The sequence below is a fragment of the Papio anubis genome, chromosome 4 (genome assembly GCF_008728515.1).
Source record: "Papio anubis isolate 15944 chromosome 4, Panubis1.0, whole genome shotgun sequence".
Taxonomy (NCBI): Eukaryota; Metazoa; Chordata; class Mammalia; order Primates; family Cercopithecidae; genus Papio; species Papio anubis.
The window spans coordinates 165,485,079-165,508,734 of NC_044979.1; the positions used below are offsets into that span (position 1 = coordinate 165,485,079).

The 23,656-nt window shown below is 38.3% G+C and overlaps 1 protein-coding gene and 1 long non-coding RNA gene across 2 annotated transcripts in view; both read right to left on the bottom strand.

Annotated features, from left to right (window-relative positions):
• Positions 1 to 23,656, bottom strand: part of LOC116274583 — a 120,653-nt gene that overhangs the window by 65,924 nt on the left and 31,073 nt on the right. Inside the window, exon 2 of the long non-coding RNA XR_004183369.1 lies at positions 6,431 to 6,579. This is a non-coding gene — a long non-coding RNA (uncharacterized LOC116274583). The remainder of the gene's footprint in view (positions 1 to 6,430; positions 6,580 to 23,656) is intronic.
• Positions 10,387 to 14,711, bottom strand: CLDN17 (claudin 17). Its single transcript, XM_003895558.5, has one exon. It carries the CDS (start codon positions 12,736 to 12,738, stop codon positions 12,064 to 12,066), a length of 675 nt encoding a protein of 224 aa, XP_003895607.1. The 5' UTR covers positions 12,739 to 14,711; the 3' UTR covers positions 10,387 to 12,063.

Genomic DNA, 23,656 nt, shown 5'->3' on the forward strand with positions numbered 1-23,656 from the left:
ATTTTAGTTTTTCCTCTGCTAAATGATTGTATCTTCTGGAATGTAAGATACTGCATGCATTTATATGTATGTGTAATGAGTATCAGTGATGAGTTCAAGAGATTGACATGATGAAGAGAGGGAGGTTCTTTGTCCAGTAAGTTCTAGTGGCTCTTAACAAAAACATAGACTCATACTGGCTTCCAAAATGCAGATACAACCACAACTCTGCAGCAGGCAAGGCTGCCCCAAACCAGCCAAGATTCAAGGATCCAGTCCTGTCCAGACATAATCCAGGGATAATTGCTTTCACGTTTCTTTCCCAAAGCCTTGCACGTTTATACCACTCCCTTAAATTAAACTCCTATTGTAAACCATAATAACTCCAGTAGAGCTGATGCAATAGCAATCTTTATGAGCAGACACCTGCAAACATCCATTTAAAGTTGCTTTCTCTAGCTGCCATAAGTACTTGTTGAAGACATTTGGAACTGAAGTTTTGCACTTGAGACGGTGTTGAAAATACAATAGCAAATCTGCCAAAAGCAAGAAGAGGCAATAATAAGGCTGGTTCAAAAGAGCTCCCTGAAACTCAGAGTGGATCATTAGACTAATTGAGCGGATATTAGACTAATGCCTTTGACAACACCTACAAGACCTACTCTGTTTGCTTACAGATAATTACAAAGTGAGAGAGAAAACAGGCGTATCCATCCCATTGCCTTTGGCAAGTCTTCCTCAAACTATAAGGTATGCATAAGATTACTCTACAGTGTGTGTAAGATACAGGATGCTGAGTCCCACCCCAGATGATCTAACTGAATAAATTCAGGATGGGGCACAGAGACGTGCATTTAACCAAGTATTCCAGGTTGTTTCCGATACAGTCGTTAGAGGGAAACAATAGCAGTCAGTGAGATTAAAGAAATGTACAGGGTAAATGAATTCCATTTTCCCCCAAAACACTTCCTTTATTAGCCCACAGACGCTTGAAAATTCTTCAAGGTTGGACAGATCCTATCAACCCTTAATTAGAGATGAAGGACCATGCAGTAATTTCCAGATCTAATGAGATATAAATAGAGATGAAGGACCATTCAGTAATTTCCAGATCTAATGAGATATAATTGTCTTAGGGGTTGTGAAGAATGTGTGTGCTCTAAAAACAAAGAGGTTGCCTTTGTTAATAACTGGCACTAAAATTCCTGAAACCATAATGACTAGAATACAGGAAGAAAAGGGTTCTCTTCTCTCTACACAACTGCCAACACTTGTTAGCTTTCATCTTTTTGATAATGGCCATTCTAACAGGTGCGAGGTGTATCTCATTGTGTTTTTAATTTGCATTTTTCTGATGATTAGTGATGTTGAGCATCTTTTCATGCCTGTGTTGGCCATTTGTATGTCTTCTTTGGAAAATGTTTATTCGGGTCCTTTGTCATTTTTAAATTTGTTTTCTCTGCTATTGAGTTGCATGAGTTCCTTATATATTTGGCATATTCATTGCTTATCAGATATAGTTTGCAAATATTTTCTCCTATTCCATTAGTTGCCTTTTCATTGTGCTGTTTTGCTTGTTGTGTAGAAGTATTTTGGTTTGACATAGTTCTAGCAGTTTTGTTTCAAAATTTCTCACATCTTATCCAGTTCCTTGAACAGTGTGTGCTCATCAAGTACTTTTTAACATATTGATGGCTTCGAAGAGTTTATTAATCAATGATGAAGACCTGATACCCTTTCAAAGATTTAAATGTCAGAGATAAGAAAACGTAATATGGGCATAAAATAATAAAGTTGGTTGAAATGCTACAGAACACTTTCTCGCAACTGTAAAAATATGACTGTTGAGCAAATTCCTTGATAGGTCACAAAACAAAGAACTCTGCACCCTAGTTTTCAGTCCTTCATGTTCTGAACACTTAACTTTTCCAAACGTATCTCAGATTGCTCCCTGTTTGTATGCCTGAGTTCTAATTCACATGTCAATGGACACATCTAGAGATTTCCATATTTATAGCTCTTTGTGTGCTGTCTTTTCGAACCTTCTTTCACTTATTTTTACCCCTGGGAATCCCATTCTTCCTCAAGGTCAGTCTCAGTGTCCCCTCCAGATGCTTTACCTGCTCACACTCCTAATATGTGGATTAGGAGTATCTCTCCTCCCCTTCCCTTCTAAAGCACTCTGATCTCCTGATGGCAGTTATCAGAATTTGCATTGTATTGCTTTGTTTCTTTGATTTATTTAGTATACATGTTTTTTTTGCAGTGATGTCTCTGTGGTGTGGGAAGTCTTACAGTTCTCATTATACATAAACAAGAAATATTTATTATGTAAGTTACTGACAGAACAAAAATGAATAATTTCAATTTTGATCTAAATTATTTATGAATTCAAAAAGTTTATATTACTTAATATTCTTGGTGATGGGGTCCTTGTTCATAAACCAAAGATGGCAACATCTGCTCTGCAGAATTGGTACAAAGATGAACTGAGGCCATTTATGCAAGGCACTGGCATACTCTTAAAATATCAAAAACATCCTTGTAGATGCAAAGAAATACAGAGGATAGGAAACAAAAAATATTATATTGATATGATATATAGATAGTAATATTAAGGGATGACTGAAATAAAGTCAATTTGAAAAAGTTTTAAACAACATTTATAATATTTGCTCAGAATTCTATGAGGGAATAATTTGGCTTGGGGTCAGCTAGGATGGCTTCTCTCTGCTCCAAACGGTTTGACAGGGCTCACTCATATGTCAGGGACCTCACGTGCGATTGCTGGAATGACTGTCATGGTGTATTAGTCCATTCTCACACTGCTATAAGGACATATCCGAGACTGGGTAATTTATAAAGAAAAAGTTTAATGGACTCAGTTCGACATGGCTGGAGAGGCCTCACAATCATGGCAGAAGGTGAAGGAGGAGCAAAGATATGTGATACGTGGTGGCAGGCAAGAGAGCATGTTCAGGGGAACTACTCTTTGCAAAATCGTAAGATTTCATGAGAACTCACTCATTGTCACAAGAACAGCATGGAGGTAACTGCCCCCATGATTCAATTACCTCCCACTGGGTCCCTCTTATGACATGTGGGGATCATGGGAACTACAATTCAAGATGAGATTTGGGTGGGGACACAGCCAAACCATATCAGAAGGCTTAAAAGAATGGGTCTCTCTTAACCTGACCTCTTATCCTCCATCAGCATAGTCTGGATTAATAACATGGCAGGAGCATTACAAGTTAGAAAGTTTCCTTTGCACTCTATTGGGGCCAGCCCTGATTCTAGGTCTGCAGCAGTAGACTCCACCTCCTGATAGAAGAAACTGAAAATGATTAGTAACTATGTATAGTCTATCAAAATAGAGGAGATAGGGTGATGGAGGGTGGTTTGGAGAAGGCAGGGCTTAGGAAAGCGATGAAGCCACCAAAAGTATGCTTCAGATTTCAGGTAAACATGTGTGATTGATGGGACATGAGACAACTTGAGCACCATTGTATATACACAAAGTAGTCATGTATCATTGTAAAGAAGGAGTTGAAGAAGAAAAAGAGAGGTAAAAGATAATTGAAAGTATATCAAAAAGCCTGTGGGCGCTAATAAAGGAAGTGAAATGATGATAATCACGGTTGGAGGTGAGAATCCATGCTTCTCTATATGAAACATGGAAGAGAGGGATTCACAAGATAAGAAGAGGGGAAAAAGGTCTGTCTCAGTTAGCCAGGCAATTAGCCATTGGGTTAAAGTTGTGAGTGTAAATAGGAAAGGAATAGGTGTTCAGCAATGTTTTAGAGCATAATGAGCAAAAATAGAGAAGATAAGAACCATAGCAGGAAGCATCTAAAGAGATGTTAGGTGAACACATGATTTATCATCCAAAATTGGATTTTTGAGAGAAAAAGAGAGTGCTATTAATTATTACTCCAGGAAAACAGGAGCTAAGCCAGTATCTACATACCGTCATCTGTGTCTTAGAAGACTAAATGAATTGCGACAGTTACAAAGGTAAAGAAAAACTGATAAAATGTTAAGCTTAGAAAAACATAATGAATATTCCTTTTGCTAAAGTTTAAGGCCAAAAGGGCACCCAAGTGAAATGCTCTGTGGATAGAGAAAGCAAGAGAACTATAAAGAGCTTAAAACCTGGATTGCCGGGAGATAATAATAGTAATTATATTTTCCATTTACATAATGCCTTATGATTAAAATACTTTCACAGGCACTGCCTCATTTTATCCTTACAGTAGCCCTTCCAGGTAGAGAGACTGGTTACTACCCTTATATGGGGAGAAAGAGTGCTACACAGCAGACAGCACGCTCTTTCAAGATGCCTCATGACGGCTGGTAGGTGCAGTGACCTTGCTGTGTATCCCTGGAAAGGTTATATAACCTCTTTGAGCCTCGGTTTTTTTTTTTTTTTAACCATAAAAGAAGAGTAATAATGAGAATTAAATACTCTCTCTCTATATGTGTGTAGTTTATTTATATGAAATCTAACTTATGTATATATACACACAATATATATGTCTAGTTAACGAGCAAGTATTGTATGTTGGAAATGTTTATCCCTTTCCACACTCTGTAGATGAGAAAGCTGAAGTTCAGGTTGGTTGAAAGAGCCACATAATGAACTCAAATCTTCCAGTCCAGGGCTCTTTCTGCTAAGCCATTTGCCGATTACTGGCAGTTGAAATAACAGGAATGAGTGAGTTCTCAAAGGAAGTGAGTATATATGTGATCTAGGGAAGGAACAAAAAAAAATACATCTTCCAACATCCGAAAGAAAAGAATTCTCTATAATAATGTAAGGAAAAAAATGAAGAAAGATTTGAAAATAGTAACAAGTTTATTGAAACAAATGTTGACAACCTTAATGAATCTGACTTTTTTAGAGAAGTAAAAATGGAGGGCATTTCAGGAGGTGCAGAATGCGATATAAATGGCAGCTCAAAGCTGGAAGGCAATAGGTCTGAGTTCAAGTTGAGGTTGAGGGACTAGAAAAGAGGAGTAATCGTTGATGCAAAAGAAGGTGAGTGAAAAGCTGAAGGGCAGGTCTTTCCTGAGATAGGCTGATTTCCGTCTGGATAATGTCTGATGAATGCAGGGAGGCCTAGATGGAGGTGGGGAGGAGTTAGCCGGACAGGCTTAACTGCTCTTGGCCTCAGTTTCCTCCATGATCCTTTTCAGTCTCACAATTGTATGATTCTGACCAAGTTGTCAGTTCTAGGGAGGAGGGAATGGAAAAGGGGCTTTATACATGGCAGTGTCGTCTCCAGTGCTTCTGACAATATTCACTACCAGTTAAATACCAGTGCTCTAAGAATTATTTTCCTCATGGTAAACCTGAATGTCCTTTTTACCTCCTCTGTACTCACTGAAATCCTCTCTTTCAATCACTGCAGTCTCTCCTCTCTCCCTTTTTTGTTTGTTTGCCCTGTTTTCTGGTTGTACCCTCTATTTATACTTTTTTTTTTTTTTTTTTGAGACGGAGTCTTGCTCTGTCGTCCAGGCTGGAGTGCAGTGGCCGGATCTCAGCTCACTGCAAGCTCTGCCCCGCGAGTTCATGCCATTCTCCCGCCTCAGCCTCCCGAGTAGCTGGGACTACAGGCGCCCGCCACCTCGCCTGGCTAGTTTTTTGTATTTTTTTTAGTAGAGACGGGGTTTCACCGTGTTCGCCAGGATGGTCTTGATCTCCTGACCTCGTGATCCGCCCGTCTCGGCCTCCCAAAGTGCTGGGATTATAGGCTTGAGCAACTGCGCCCGGCCTCTATTTATACTTTTAAGTCTCCCTTATTATATGCCATCTATTTATTTTCTGAGAATCTGTTGGACAAATTTCTTTCCGGCAAACCCACACCCACAATTAACCTAGTTATTCAGTGTGTATGGGGGTATTTATTCCCTGAGAAAAGCATTCTTTGTCCCTCAAGCAGCCCTACCATGATAAAATGTCTGATACATCTTTACGGTGGTAGGAGTTTTAGCCATTTTGCTATAGTCATGTCCATTTCATAATTTACTTTTTACTTAATATTTTGCTAGTCACTTTTACTAGCCAATTCCAAGCTTTACTAATTGTAATGTGAATTCAGACCTAAAGATATTTTTTGTATCACATTTTGTCATCAACACTTTCTTAATGGGCAGTATTTGTCCATTAGCTATTTTCTTGGAAATAATCCTGCTAAAAGAATACTAAAAACACAAAACTCCTTAGACCTAGTTAGGAACCGAACTTCTGATTTTCCCTAGATAAGGTACTTCATATTATGGTTTGCTTATTACTTTCTTTCTTCATTGATTCATCAATCATTCATTTTCTCAGCAAACAGTTGTCATCTCCTGTGTGTAGAGTTTTGGCATGCAATTACTAAACATTTTTTAAACACTGAACTTAATTTTTGTTTCAAGCCTACATGTCAGATAAACTTCGTCTTACCCTCTGAGGGTGCAAAATTTTCCCAGGGTTGAATCTAAGTTCTGTGGGCCCGTGTCAAACCAAGTCATTGATACGATATTTAAAATTTTCAGTTGTTCACCTTGGATTCTGCTGAGAAGTCCCCATTTCAGGATGATTTTCAGTTGTATCTGTCAAATAAAACCAGGAAAACCAAAATTATTCTAGATATTAAAATTAGTGGAATTTAATAGAGGGATTTGCTTATACAGGTTACGGGGAGAGTTGTGAAACCGAGGAGAGGACCATGGAACCTCCCGTATACCAACAACAGCAGAAAGCTGCGACTTCCCAGATGATGAAGAAAAAGGCAGTATTGCAGACCCAGGAGATGGGGTTCACTTGGCAAAAGGCAGAACCTGGGCTTCAGCTGGGCCCTTCTGATAGAGCTGGAGGGTGGAAAGGTTATCGTCCGCCAATCTCTCACCTAGCTGGTGGCAGCTGAACACAGGAGCTTGGGAAAACCAGCCTCAGTAGCGTATCTAGTATACTTGACTTTTGGAGCAAATATACCACTCCTCTGTAAGAGACGTTTTTTTCCAGCAATAAGCTTCAAGTTAACACATTTTTATTATCTATACTTTAATAATCATTTTTATAGACATTACTCTGAAGAAATTCCAGTGAGTTCATACAGGTTAGAATCACTCGAGCTAGCTAGCGTATAACCTATGCCTCCCATTTCGGTAGCACAGAAATTGCAAAGACATGGAAACAGAACAGAACTCTGTCATTTTATCATGACTGGAGGGTTTTATTTGTATTTTAAAAAATTAAAACAGTAAAACAGAATGGCTGGAGAAAAACTATTTGAAAACCGTGCCTTGCTGAATTGGAATCTGGGAGAAAACCCTTTAACTTTGCAACAGACCCATGAAACCAAGTCCACGTGTGTCAGGGTGCACAGTAGTGTAGATGGCATCTTCTGTCTATTCACTTGTATCGTAGATGACATCTCTTTATCTATCATCTATCTGCCTATCTAATCCTCTAGTATCTATCAATCATTATCATGATCTCTCATCTATCAATCCATCAACTGTCTCAATATTATCCATATATCATATATCTGTCATCTATTAATTATATGTCTCTCTATATACCTACTATCTATCTACCTATCCATCAGTCTATCTTACTTTGCTAGGGCTCCCATATCACAAACTATACGGCTTAAAGCAACAGAGATTTATAGTCTCACCATGCTAGAGGTTAGAATTCTGAGATCAAGGTGTCTGCAGGGTTAGTTCCTTCGGAAGGTTGTGAGGGAAGAAGCTGTTCCAAGCCTTTTTCTCTGGCCTATAGATGACTGTTTTCTCACTATGTGTCTCCACATCACCTTTTCTCTGTCTATGTCCAAATTTCCTCATGTTTTTATAAGAACACCAGTCATATCTAATATCCTACCTTAATAATTTTATTTTAACCTAATTACCTCTATAAAGACCCTATCTCCAAATACAGCTGCAGTTTCATTTATGCAGGGGTGAGATCTTTAACATATAAATGGGGGAGGAAGGCACACTTAAGCCCGTAATACTACCTACCTCTCCGAAGAGTAATCACAATGATTGTTTGGGAACTTACCTCAAGAAATTACATTGTTTACTTGTTTTGATCGAGTGCTTTATCACTAACATTAATTAGAAAGGTCAGCATGTGAAGATAATAAAGAACAGACCCACTATTTAGTAGGTTTTATTATTGCTTTTCTATTATTTACAGAGAGAGCCGCCTCCTATTGCCTGTACCTAGGGAGGACCACTCTTAGCTCAAGCTCTTGCCACACACTGCCCAGCCGTGAGCATCAAGCTCCATAGGATACAGATTAGACAGAGGAGTGAAGGAGCGGATCTGGAGGCACACAGGCATGGATGGGCCAGCCGCTTGTCCATGCGCATGACTGTTGTGTCTCATTTAGTCCCAGTCACTAGACATTTTTGGGTCTGGCATGCTCTGCGCCCCTCTCGGGTAGGTAGGAAATGTTCTCCTGCTCCCATGGTGTTCCAGTTGCGGGGAACTTGGCAAGATTATCTTTTAGGCTATCGGACTAAGTGCATCACAGAGATGTCCCTTATCCTCCAGCACTGTGAGGTCACAGGGAATACTTTGCCGACATCCTCAGCTCCGCCTGAGTCAGGACACAGATCGTTTCTGCCCTTGTATTCTCGAACCCGTCTGAGAGTTTATTATTCCCCTATGCCCCAGTCCCCAGGAACTGAATTAGGGAGTGGCCACCAGGCTCCTCCCAGGGACACACTGATATCTAGACCCTCTAAACTCCGCTCCTTACTATTATACCTTCAGCCAAGGAAATCATTTTATACTGTTAATCTTCAAGGTAACCATGTTATTCTTGGCCGACGATCTCCTGAGAATCTGTGCTTTTCATACTTAAAACTCAATAACTGCCTTTACGTTTCTGAATTTCATAGTTTCATCTCCTCTCTGGGGGAAGAGGGGATGCATAGCAGTTAAACCCTCAAACCATTGTACTCTATGTATACTGTTTTTTAATCATTCCTCAAATTATTATTAAATAACAACTTAGTCCTGTTGTTGAATTCTTGATTTCTGCATGTTAGCTATGTGACTTTGGCCGAATCAGATAACCTTGTATGTCTCAGTTCTTTAACTGGGCATGTTTTGGTAACAATATCTATACTTTCTACAGCACACAGTGGTTACAAAGATCAAAACAGTGTAACAAAATGCTTTCAAATATAGCAAGATTTTTTACAAATGAAAAAGATCATTGGTGTGCATTTCATTAAATTTGTAAACTACACTCTCTTAAAACATCTTCAACCATGTGTGATTAAATAATATTTTGTGACGTTAACTATTTCCCCTCCTCATATTTTCCCCCTTTGCCTGGTCCCCATTCCAGAAGGTGGTCAGCAAAGCATTTCACTGAGTATGTAGAAAAATGGAAGGCAAAAGCAGCCTATGCATTGTGCTTCTGAAAACCTCTATGAAATTGTACAAGGTTTTTGACAGCGGGGAAGAAGAAGAAGGGTTACAGAGGTGACATTAAAAACATTTTATTGGGAAGTAGCCATTTTCTCTACCACTGCTTGTGGATAGCTGGTAACCAGTTCAGCAGGTCAGGTTCCCGGATAAGACTCTGGAAAATGGTGCAATGGATCATCTCAACACCAGCTATACTGGTATTTTTCAAAGCTCCCTAAGCGATTCTAACATACCGCCAGGGTTGAAATCTACTGATTCAAGCAGCCCAGAACAAGAGTCAAAACAATTAATGGCCAAGTATGACAGAATCGACAGAGCTAAGAAGCCCACAAAGACTCTGTGGGCAGATAAAACAGACATCTTCTCAGACACCTGCAGGGACTGATGGTCATGGACTGATCCCAGAAACCACCATGGAACACTGTTTAGCCCTGCATAAGATCCTAACAACTGTATGATATGTGAGGAAGTACTCAAGAAGTTGAACTTCAATTATATTTTAGAAAATAAAGATAAATGTCGTGCACGCTTGGGTTTGTAGTAGGAAATATGCACCCTTCATGCATCTTTAAATTCATGGAAAATTAGTAAAATTTATTTTTGGTGTAATTGGAAAAATACTACAGCAGAGTGGAGCAGGGAAAAATAATCTTTCTAACGCTACACATTGGTTAATGGAAGGGCAAGCAACAAAAAACGTAGTTCCTGAAATGTTGCCACATATTTAATAGCTAATATTATCTTATAATTGCACCAAGTGTTATACCTTTTTACTCTTTGACCTACTGGCTAGCAGAATAACATACTTCCCCGTTTAGGCTGAGGAATCCATTCTTGTAAAGCTAATTACTTCTAGGTGAGCAAAATGGTAAGAAAAATGATTCTATGACAACTTTTAGGTATATATCTTGCTTGTCTAGATGGCTTACTTATTTGATTGTAAAAGAAAAATGACTCTTTTCCAACATACCCAATATTAGGCCTTTCTGAATTAAGTCTGATTAAAAAAAATCAATCTTAAGAAAAATTCATCTTAATCACTGTTTTTCTTATTTTTATTGCTAATCTTTGAAGATATTTATACTTGTGTGATCTTATCATTTAATATTACCAGTGTTTTAAATACAGTTTTACATTACCAGGGGCTTCACCTACTGACATCTTGCTGGTGGTTTGTAGAATGGAGTGAAGGTTGGATATTAACATCCAGGCTTGAGTTATCCCTGATTTAATGTTTCAGAGTTACTAGGTGATCTTGTGAGGACAGAAATTTATTCTAATTGACCCCACAGCTAAATATATCAACATCATTGTAATCTATTTTATTTCATTATAATAAGGATGAAGATGCAATAAATATTTGGTGAGCAAATTCAGGCTTCTCATTGCAATTATATACTCAAAATTAAATACATTTTTATTACAAAATAAGCACAATATTTGAAGAGTTAAAACTGAACATATAAAAATTGATTGATTCACAAGACGTAAAAGCTATTCAGAAGCAACCCATACAGGTGGTCTTGCCTCATAAACACTCCCCACTCACTCTTACCCCACATGATCCACCACACTTTTAACCCTGATATTGATATGTACACATGGGAAATGAAGTATTGAGAAAATTGTGCATGTAATTCAAGCAAAACAAAAATATTTTCACCATACCTATTTGTTTAGTAGAGAATACAAAAAAGGTATTTAACTTAGCCTGACTACTTGTCTAAATCATAACCTTAATTCTTCGAATTGCTTAGCATGTTTGTACCTGTGCAATGACTAAAGAATAAAACAAAGAATAGAAACCATTCCCTTCAATGCCCCAACTGCAATTCTCTAATTGGGACCGTATAACCTCTAGATAAGAATTGAGTGTTAATAGCCTTCCATTGATGTGTCTTATCAAGATAGATGCTTCTGTTTGCTTGAAGTACAGATGATAGGCTATGAAAAATATTATTTTTCATTTATAAATTATTTTCCTTTAAACAGTGATTCTAGGCAAGTTTAACTGTATAAATTAGAGACCTTAAAATCTGTCTTCTTAATTGTCCTAAGATAAATCAGAGCTCCCTTTTCACTAAAGTGTCTAATTGTAATTGTGTGAGTTCCTAAAGGAATAAAGTCTTTCATTAGATGGACATTTTCATGTTTTGACATTTTCAACTAAAAATTATTGTTTGATATCTACAATTTTCCATGATAATCTTTTGAAAAAGGTCATCATTTCGTTGTTAGTGTGTAGTACAAGAAACAATGTAGAGGAAAAATAATAGCTTACATTTTAGAATAGGTATATGTTTTATTGTTATAGAATATCAATTTCAAATTTTGATTCTTATCAGATAAAATATGATGGTCAAAAACTAGTAGTCCATCATTGTACACTTGATAATGATTATGGGTATACTTACATTTAGAATATGAACATTGGAACAGCAATTGAGTCCAACAATAGTAAATGCATTTAATACACCTGAAGTCAGAATGTCCAAGTTTTCCTACCAGTAACAAATTGAAACTTTCATATCAATTTAAATCTAGACATAAAGCAAGTTCTCCTGCCTCACATACTTACAGTTTCTAGCTGGACTTTATAACAAACATTGACCATAGTCCACACTTGGAGCCAAAAACAGGCATTAGACATAACTGGTGGAGGTATTACTAGGCATTTTCATGTTTCTTCGCTTATCTGTGTGTGGCACACAGTGGCCAGGCACTGGATATCTGTACCTTTGCTTCTTTCTGTTGCAGCAGCAAAATCCACAAAGCAGACCACCTCCAATGAAGAGGACAGCAGCGCTTGCCCAGCCAAGGAAAAGTGCTGCTCCCAGCTCTCGTTTCTGACCTATGTGGACAGCTGGGTTGTAGAAATCTCTGATGATTATATTGGCTGTCCAGCTCACCGGAATCAGAACGAAGATGCCCGTCAGGATGAAGAGGACTCCTGAAGTTCCCAGAAGGTATGCTTTGGTCCTCTCATTAGAGCCCATGCACTGGACCTGCTTCATGCCACAGATGCCAATAAGTAGGGCGATCAAGGAGAGAGCAACAGCCACACACATGAGTGCCCGGGCTGTTTCCAGGACAGGCGGAAGAGCCAACAATGAACTATAGAACTTGCATTGCAACCGGGCCCTGGCTTGTCGGATGCAGTTCATCCAGAGCCCTTCCCAGAGCCTCTCAAAGACAATAATGTTGCTGCCAACAAAAGCTGATACTCTCCACTGAGGCAGAAGCGTTGTGGCAAGAGTCCCCACCATGCCAAGGAACCCAAGAACCAGCCCAGCAATTTGCAAGGGATAAAATGCCATTGCCTTTTACTTTGAAGACTAGTCCAATTCGGAGTGGTAGAAGATGCTCAAGATGTAGAAGGTGGAAGGCTCTTGAGTCTAGAGAAGTCTTTGATGATGTTCTCCTTGGCTGCTGCCCATATCATTTTAGTCCAAATCAGTGGCTGTGACTGAACTTGGCCTAACTAGAAGTACCTGTTGTAAATGCATGTTGCCTTTTTTCATACACATTCATTTCTCTATGGATTATTTACTAGTCATATATAATTGTTTCCCAGCCAATAAGAAGGTAGCTAGGGGTGTGTCAAGAAATACTGCATTCAGCTTTAGGATTTCTCACATTATTATTGTCTTAGCAATGCTGTAATTAAGTGTCAAAGTTTCCATTGTGAATTGCTAATTACAGAGCTGAAACTTCCTGTGTAAAAAATCACTCTGATATAAAAGTATAAATATATGTGTTAAGGCACAGCTGAAGACAATGCCAAAACCTTGTCAGTTCATTGGAGAGTAATTAAAAAACATTTTGGACTTTATTACTTTATTCTAGTGTAAGCCACTTTTCCTTAAGATGGTAATCAATTCTGGCTTTAATAAAGATACCTCGATATGCAGAAATGTTTACGTATTAGTTTCAAGACACACGAAAACTATTGATACTTAGGAGGAGCCCTAAACAAGAAATTCACATTTCATAGTTTACTCTTAAGACCCAGAAAAGAAGAAAACAGAGAAGTATTCCTTATAATTAATTTGAATGAACTGTTAATTATTACTTTAACTGTTAAGTAACACCTCTCTCTGTTAAGTAATGTTTAGTATGGAAACTTTCATTCAGTGTTTCTTCAATGGCAGCTTGAAATAGATCACATTTATTAAGGCCAAACACGTACCTTTCATTTTTATGGAACAATATAAAAGTGGCCCTTGAAATTGGCTATGCAGTCACTTGAAATTTAGACGCTAGAGAACATTTTAGTGCTGGAAGTTATCTTCAAGGCCATCAAACTTAACACCCTTATTTGCCAGATGAACGGAAGGTGTGCAAAGTGTTTGGCTGAGACAAGCCATGCGGCAACTGATCCAGGGACAAGCCCAGGTCTGTAACTAACTATGCTTACTTTCTCTGTCTAGTCTGATTCAAAAATAGGAAGGAGAGATTACTTTTTCAATCTTTTCATATAAGTGGGACTAAACCTAGTAGAAATGTGGCACTATCTACAGTTTTTCAAATGGTTTTCAAAGGAAGAAAAATTCAGTTGAGATTATTTCAAAATTTAAGTCAAGTTGTAACTTTTGACTGCCACTTTCCTGCCACTCCCTAGAGGCAGTGGGGGGCTTCGTGTGGGAAAAGTGGACCTTTTTCCTTTTCCTTTTACATCCCACTGGCAAGGGATCTATTGTAAGGATGAAAATGACTCCAAAGCAAGCACGCCAACCACACTCCAGGTGGGAGACATCACGGTTTGCAAAATGTCCTCCATCTCAATCAGTTACAGGCCAAAGATTTAATGGGTGGTCCAATGACAACCAGAATTAGAGTCCATTCACTGACTTCATGAATGTGAAAACCATTGAGTTTTCAAGATGATTGGTCTGAGAACTCCCTCTCTAAGGAATGTGAATCATTGAGCAAACAGATGACTTCTGTGTTGTTAACAGTTTCCCAACACCAGATTGGATGAAGGGTTTCTTTGGCCCTTTGTTCATGGTTACTGAGACATAGGCTTAACCATTCCCTCCCTGACAGGATTTTCCAGCATTACTCTGACTTGTTACTTCTGGGTCTTCTTCCTCATTCTAGTTCCTCTTCCTCATTCTATTTCCTCTTCCTCATTCTATCTCAGATGTCTTGCTATGCTCATTTTGGCCTGGAAGTTTCCAACATTTTTTTCCAATTATTTGCTTTCTCATCAGCTAGAGCATATTGTCTGTATTATAAGTGAAAACATACGTTGGTTTAAATATAAAAATCTGAGGCTGGGTATAGTGGTTCCCATCTATAATCACAACACTTTGGGAGGCTGAGGCAGGAGGATTTTTTGAGCCCAGGAGTTTGAGGCCAGCCTAGGCAAATAGTGACACTGTGTTTCTCCAAAAAAATAAAAATTAGCTGGATGTGGTGGCAAACGCCTGCAGTCTCAGCTACTCGGGAGGCTGAAGTGGGAGGATTGCTTGAGCCTGGGAGGTCAAAACTGCAGTGAGCTGTGATTGCTTTACTGCACTCCAGCCTGGGCAACAGAGTGAGACCCTATTCCCAACCCCCAAGAAATAAATAACCTGAAAAACATAAATAACGTAGGAGTTCTTGGTCTTTGCCTCTCACAGACAAAGCCGATTGTTAAAAACATTTTAACTTTCTCTCCTTTGTATTTAGGGGAAGATACTGCTTTCCTCTCCAACCTTTCTGTAATTTCATCCCCTTCTACCTCCTCAGTGGGACTTGCTCTATTGATCACTTCCTCCTTTCATTGTGCTGACACCTTCTCCCTCTCTCTGAGGAGTCCCTTAGAAAATAAACATACTCAATTTTCTTCTATTTTAAAACTCCATCTTGGAATATATACATCATGGAATACTATGCAGCCATATAAAATAATTATACCCTGTCGTTTACAGCAACATGGATGCAGCTGGAGGTCATTATACTAAGTGAATTAATACAGAAACAGAAAACCAAATCTCGCATGTTCTCACCTATAAGTGAGAACTAAACATTAGGGACACTTGGAGATAAAGATGGCAGCAACAGACAGACACTGGGGACTGCTAGAGAGGGAAGGGAAGAGGGAGATAAGGGTTGAAAAGCCAACTATTGGGTACTATGCTCGCTATCTGGGTGATGGGATCATTCACACCCAGATCTCAGCATCAGTAAACGACTTACACATGTGCAACCTCCACCTCCAGGGTTCAAACGATTCTCCTGCTTCAGCCTCTATAGTAACTTTTATTTTATTGTAAAATAAAAGTTGAAATTATAAAAATATAATAGAAATAAATAAAAATAATAAAATAAAATTCCATCTTGCCAGATCTGTATTCCTTGCCATGTGTCTCTACACATCTTTTGGTCCTCTCTCACATTTCCCACTGCTATACACATTGAAATCTGCCTTTAGTCATCATGTGACCCATGAAAACCTTCCTAGAAATGTTACAGACTTCTTGGACATCCTAACTACTATCTTTATAAAAACGCTTCCGTATTTCTGCTTATTGATGTTTCAGTGAAAGTCACAACAAACCACTGTCATCCAATGAGAGACAGTGAAGGGTGTGTGCTCTGAAGGGAGACTTGGTTCAGTCTTGGCTTGATGCCTTAGCCATCCATCTCAGGCATGTTTTAGAACCCCCTCCCCCACAAAAGTGCCTGGTCTATGAAATCAGGATAATCATAACATCAAACTCACAGGGCTGCCTTGAAGATTAAATGGAATGTGTGCAAAGAACCTGGTCCTGAGCAAACACCCAGGAAAGTTTTCCTGTTAATATTTGTCTCATTAGTATTTGTTGTATTATCATCCTTACTACTTTTCCGCAGACGCATTCTCTCTCTTCTTTCTCTAGGTGCCCTTCGCCATGTTTGTTTTGTTTGTTTTCTTCCAGACTTGCTGATACACCTCAGTACTCTTCTCACTCAGCACACTCTCCCTAAGGCACCTCACCTATGTCTGCACAGCATTGCCTACCTCCTGTCAGGCTGCAAGTTCTGAATCTGTTGTATTTAGCCCAGGCCTGTTTCTGTTTGTCATTCTCAGCTAATTTTTCTTTCTTATTCTTTAATAAATACATGCCTAGAGTGGACACTGTGATGTTCCACCCAGATGTCTCTTTCAGCTGCTTAGAGTGCTATGGGCAGAACACCCCCAGCTCTCAGCCCCATTCAGGTATTACCTGGAAATAGGCATGTCACTCAAATTATTCCCCATTCATAGATGTAGCCCATATCCAGTGACTCATCAATATGGTCCTGACAACTAGCCCTGTTAGCCCCATGGGGTTAACACTCAGAGGCTATTCTAGCTCCAGAGCTCACTGTGTGGTCAGCTAGGGCCTTCATTAGCCCGGCATCTCAACTAAACTTCTCTATATGGCCAATCCTCTTCCTTGCCTTCTTTTCCTAAGGTGTTGATCTTATAATAAACATAATGCACACTAATCTCTGCCTCAGAGTCTCATGCTCAGGGAACCCAACCATTGATTGACACCTTATTCAAATGGATTAAATATGTTTTCTGTTCTATGCTGTGTCTTAATTCAGTCCTTTGACATGCCTCATCTGTACCATTTCAAGAATGTCTTACCTAATCTCCTTGCCTCTGCCCGTCCTTACTACTTTCTGATTCATTTTCTATTGGAGAACCATAAAACCTTGCAGGATCAAACTCTATACATGCCACCTAAGACCTTACTTAAAATTTTTCATTATTTCTCTATTGCCTGTAAAATAAGATCCAAATTCCTTAGCATGACATGAGAGACCAATTTTTGAATGACCCCTGCCCAACTTTAAAACTTAGCCTCTGACCATGACTCCATTCCATGCCTTCACGGAGCTTACATTTTAGTGAGCATGATAAATACTAAACATGCAATTGCCAAAATATACATTATTAAAAATTAAGGTATAGCTATGGTTAAAATATATAGGGTATAAACAGAAATTATTTTAACTTTAACTAAGAGTTCTCTAATGAAGGAAGGGCACTCTGATAAAACAACATTTAAACTGCAACCTGAAGCTTGAGTAGGAATTAGCCAGATAATTCAACAAAGAGTGAGAGAAAGAGAATTCTGGGCACAAGAGACCATCTGGGTAAGGGCACTGCAGGCAAAGAGAGTTTGGGTCTAATGCAAGTGGAAGACCAACCCAGAGGAGAGTGAGATAATTGAGATGACGTTGCAAATGTAGACAAGGTCCAGATATGCAAACAATGTGAACCATGTAATAATCTCCTAAGAGCAATGCAAAGCCAGTTAGAGATTTTCAGCATGGGACTCACACAATCAAGACTCAAGTCTGCTTAAAAAACAAGAAAAGAGCTATACACGGTGGCTCATACCTGTAATCCCAGCACTTTGGGAGGCCGAGGTGGGCAGATCATGAGGTCAGGAGTTCGAGACCAGCCTGACCAACATGGTGAAACCTCATCTCTACTAAAAATATGAAAATTAGCTGGTTGTGGTGGCATGTGCTTGTAATCCTAGCTACTCAGGAGGCTGAGGCAGGAGAATCGCTTGAATCCGGGAGGCGATGGTTGTAGTGAGCCAAGATTGCAGCACTGTACTCCAGCCTGAGTGACAGCAAGACTCTGTATCAAAAAAACAAACAAACAAACAAACAAACAAACAAAAAAAACAGAGAAAACACCAACCACCAAAACAATATGGCTATGGCTATTTTGGAGAAATTAATTAGAAAGAACAAAACCGAACACGAAGAAACCATTTAGAAGGTTATTGCGATAGTCCAAGTGAGAGATGATAGAAGCTGGATTGAGTGGGGGCAATGTAGGAGTGGATGGCTTTACACTGTATAGAGGAGCTACAATTGGTGAAAGTGGGTGATGGACTGGAGGTAGGGGAAGGTTTCAGAGATGCCTGTTGTATTGTTGACATGAGCATCATTGTACTCGGAGTTGCGTTTACCATGATGTGAGACATTGAAGGTTGAGTGACCTTTTAGAAAAAGATTAAGGGTTCACTTTTTAGATGTGAAGTCTGAGCTGCCTGTGAGCCATACCAGAAAATAATTTATAGGAATTAGATGTTTTGGAGCACTTAGGGACAATCAGGGCTGTACACATATGCAAGAATCCATAACCTCCATCCCGTCCACAAATTGTCTCTGATTAGATCACAATCAGTGAGATGAATCTGCTAATAAGGGCTGTTGACTAATTGTATTCTTATGTCCTCCTAAGACTTGTACTGAGGTCTTAGGGAATCTAATTTAGGTTGAGGAGTTTTTTGTTTTCCTTTGTAAAAATGTGTTGGTTTTACTTGCAGCATCAGCTTGAAATGAATAGGAGTAGAGGTATAACATCTGAACGGAAAAATTAGGACTCAAAGCATCCTCCTCTTTCCTTGTCCTCCCTTCAGGGGAAGTACTATTTGGAACCCCCAGGGGTTCCAAATCAGAAAACATTCAAACATTCTCACAACTTACTGTATGTCCATTTTGTTTGTTTGTTTGTTTGTTTGTTTCTTTTTTGGAGATGGAGTCTCATTCTATCACCTAGGATGGAGTGCAGTGGCGCAATCTGAGCTCAATGTAATCTCCACCTCCCAGGTTCAAGCGATTCTCCTGTTTCAGCCTCCTGAGTAGCTGAAATTACAGCTGCCCATCACCATGGCCAGCTACTTTTTGTATTTTTAGTTGAGACAGGGTTTTGCTATGTTGGTCAGGCTGGTCTTGAACTCCTGACCTCAGGTGATCTGCCCACCTCAGCCTCCCAAAGTGCTGGGATTGCAGGCGTGAGCCACTGCACCCAGTTGTGTGTCCATTTTGAAAGAGAATGAATGTCCTGTCTCCCAAAGTAGCCAGTTCAAATTTTAACAAATACAAATTAGTCAAAAAAGCTTTAATGGGATGCCCATTAGGCTGATTTGAGGTTGTATTTAAGTATATTTATGCATACACACACACACAACACACACACGCACACCCCTACTCTGTTATTGCTCATTGTATTGTTGAGTTTCATATATCTGTTCCCTCTACCTAAAGTACTTTCTCAATTCCCTCTTCATGTCAACACATGCACATTGTCCATTTAATACTTACTCATTCTCCTTTGGATTTTGGTCCAAATTTAGTTACAAGAGAAACTTGCCCTGAATTCTCAGATCATATCAGCTTTGACAAAATCCCCATCCCTGCTATTTTTTTAGTCTTTCATAGTACTACTATGCATTTTTCTTCATAGCATTTTTTCACAAGTTCTATATAAATATACATTTCCATTCACATTTAAGTCATTTCCCATCTGGAGTATAGATTCTATAAGAACAGACTTGTGTCCGTTGTGTATTCTATTCTGTTCTATCCCATTCTATTACCACTCTATTCCCAATGCAGATCACGAATTTCCAGATCCATAGTTGATGCCCAAGAAATATTGTTTGAATGAATAATGAAGTAAATGATCAATACAATGTTTTATTTAGCTGGGCCATCCTTTAATTTAAGGTTCAGTGTTTAATTATATTTTCCTAATTACAAATTTTCAGTTTGAGTACTTTCCCACATCAGTAAAGACTGGATTTATATAATTAAGTATTATCTTATTTGTTCTTTTTTAAAAAACAACAACAGTCTTGTATTCCAGAAATGCATTCAGGGGTGACCTAGAACCATCTAAATAAAGTTTAATACCACCACCCACTCAATCAAATTTATCCCATTAAATCACATTGTGACCTCAGATTTCAACTACTTTAAATCTACTTGCAAATCAGCATTGTAAATACACTTTTCTGTGAAACCAATCCAGAAAATCCAGAGTCCACTCCAGGCAGAGCAAATGTATGAAATGTCTGTGATTTTACTTCTGTGCATAGATTTGATTATATACTATGGAAATCTTTGAATTTATCCTTTGCCTTCTCTTCTTTTTCCTTTTTTTTTTTTTTGCATCTCAAATAGCTGCCAAAATAATTTAAGAAGACTAGTAAAAAAAAAAAGACAGCTTGTGATTCATGAAAAGAAAATGAGGATTCTGGTGACAGGGTAAAACAAAGGTAGGCAATAAAAGATAAAAATGGCACGAGGTTTGCTCACAAAATAAATGCCACATTTGCTAAACATTAGCCATGAATTTGCCTGTAAAGATTTTAGGAGCAATGCAGAGTGTCTGTGAAACAAAAACCCATTTTTTTTTCAGGAGTTGTATAACTCTTCATGCCTCTGACACTAGAAAGAAATTTCTTTCATTGTGGAATACAATGAGCAATATTTTTATAGTTAATATAGTTGCCACATTTGCCCAGGTGTTTCTTATTTGACTGGAGCCCAAAGAATGTGGTCCAGGTGTTCAGGTCTTAAACATTTATATCAGTGGTTCTCAACCCTGACTTCATATTGGAATAACCTTTGGGAGATTTGAAACAATAGCAATGCCTGGGCCCTTCCCCAGACCTATTAAACCAGAACCTGGAGGTGGGGCTCTGGCATCAGCATTTTTATTTTTGTTTTTGTTTTATTTTGTTGTAGTTGCATCAGTATTTTCTTTTCTTTTTTTTTTTGAGACGGAGTCTCGCTCTGTCGCCCAGGCTGGAGTGCAGTGGCCGGATCTCAGCTCGCTGCAAGCTCCGCCTCCCGGGTTCACGCCATTCTCCTGCCTCAGCCTCCCGAGTAGCTGGGACTATAGGCGCCCGCCACCTCGCCCGGCTAGTTTTTTGTATTTTTTAGTAGAGACGGGGTTTCACCGTGTTAGCCAGGATGGTCTCGATCTCCTGACCTCGTGATCCACCCATCTCGGCCTCCCAAAGTGCATCAGTATTTTCAAAGCACCCCTTGCAATACTAACATGCAGACTGAAATCAGAAGCACTCCTTTGAGTGTCTATTTTGGTGGTTCTCAGTTTTGGTTTTTAATTAGAATTATATAGGGAGACTTAATAAAACTTGTCAGGTTCCACATCAAACCAATGAAATCAAAATAGCTACAGATGGGACTAGGCATCAGGTTTTTTTTTAAAATGTCTTAGAAGATTCTAGTGGGCAGCTGGGGTTGAGACCACTGACCTATAGTGAACAGATGGATTGTATATCCTTAAGGCAATTTTGCATTATTATGGTTTGTCCCAGTAAAACTTTTAAGGCTTAGGGTAACTTTGAAGTTATACACCTTGACAAGAAACTAGAGTGTAAAGAGTGTAAATTTAACCATTAATGGTTTTATGTGAGTAGGCAGTAAAAAGCTTTGAAATAAAAATAATTCTATTGAATTCTATAGAATTCATTACTCTTAGGTTATTTTTAAAAAACAGGGAGGGCATGACATTTATCAATTATAATTAAAAACACTTTAACTGGGGCATTAGCACAGTGCTTCTCAACTGTGAATGATGTTCAACAAATAGCTTAGAAAAACGAGTTTTTTAGAAACATATTTATGATATATTACTTCAACTATTTTCAGACAAAAACGTGGTATAAACTTACAAAAACATGGTATAAACTTACAAAAGCCATAAAACCAAAACGATTATAAATCCTAACAAATGGTACATGCAATAAAATTTAAATTATTAATGTTACTTTTATTTGGTAGATAATCCTGAGCTTTTTAAAATTAAATTCTGGATGTTAGAAATACTAGAAGAAAGATGTCTTTTCATAATTTGTCCTCTGCTTCTCATTTTTTATTTATTAGATTTCAAGTGTGGTACACCATTGTTTCAGGCAATCATTTATTACTGTCATTTTTTTTTCTTTTTAACAATGAGATTGTCCTTAATGTGATTCAATATTCTGATGAGCCAAAACGTTTGAGTCTTGCCTCTAAGTAAAATATAAGCAAATTAAAAAATACTGTTCTTTATTGCATATTTACTTCTATGCTTACTACTAGCGAGCTGCACAAGGGTCAGATCTCCTCTTTATATTTGATCCAAATATGATAGAAGTGCAGCAAGGTATTTTTTTCATTTTGTATTGCCTATTTCTGTATATTATAAAGACCCAATACCTTACTAACTGGTTTTATGAATAACTCTACATATGTACAGGATCACATGACCATATTTGACCTTTATTTTATTATATAACTTAATAAACTAAAGATTAATTTTAAATATACTTATATTGCAAGTTCTCACTGCAAAAAATCATACTGTGTAAATAACAAAAATAATGTAACCAGTAACCACATTATGCAGACCAAATATACTTATTTTACAATTTAGACAGGTCAACCCAAAAGAAATCAGATGCATATCAAGAACATTCAATGTGCAATATTTTTATTTCAGGGAATAACTTGGGTCAATGTGATTATTAACACACGGCTAAATCCAGAATATGGATTCATATAGCAGTAGGAAGTATAGTTGTCATTCAGATAATCCAAAGTAACTAAAAACTCTAATTGAGTAGATCTGTCTCTCTAAATATTTTGGAGACTTGCAAGTTCCTACAGATATCACTGCAAAAGATGCCAAGTGGTCTTTCCAACCCTCTGTTCCTGCTTTTGCATAAATGAATTAAATGAGATAAATAACATAAGTAAGTTACCTAGGTGAAAACAATAAGTATATTTTCCATATACTAATTTTATAGTCAAAATTTGATCAAAATATGTTCGTTTAATAATTGTTTTTATGACATTCCTTTAAGGTAACCTACTCAATTTTATTATACTTTAATACTTTATACAGGCTTTATTTTTAGAACGGCTTTAGTTTTACAAAAATTAAGACAGGACAGAGTATTCTTTTTTTTTCTTTTTTTTCTGAGATGGAGTCTTGCTCTGTCACCCAGTCAGGTGTGCAATGGCACGGTCTTGGCTCACTGCAACCTCCACCTCCTGGGTTCAAGTGATTCTCCTGCCTCAGCATCCCAAGTAGCTGGGATTACAGGATCATGCCACCCCACCTAGCTAATTTTTGTATTTTTAGTAGAGACAGGGTTTCACCATGTTGGCTACACTGATCTTGAACTCCTGACCTCAGGTGATCCGCCCACCTCGGACTTCCAAGGTGCTGGGATTAAAGGCTTGAGCCACCTCGCCCAGCCTAGTACAGAGTGTTCTTATACCCCATACTCCCTTTCCCTTATTACTCACTGTAGATGGAAATAGGGCGTTTCTCACAATAAATAAACCAATATTCATACTTTATCATTAGCTAAAGCTCATAATTTATTCAGATTTTTTAGTTTTTAGCTAATGTCCTTTGTTTGTTGCAGGATCCCATCCAGGGTGCCCAATTAC

What these genes read in the sequence shown, in the direction of transcription:
- CLDN17 (XM_003895558.5), bottom strand. Translation starts at nt 12,738, where the DNA reads ATGGCATTTTATCCCTTGCAAATTGCTGGGCTGGTTCTTGGGTTCCTT.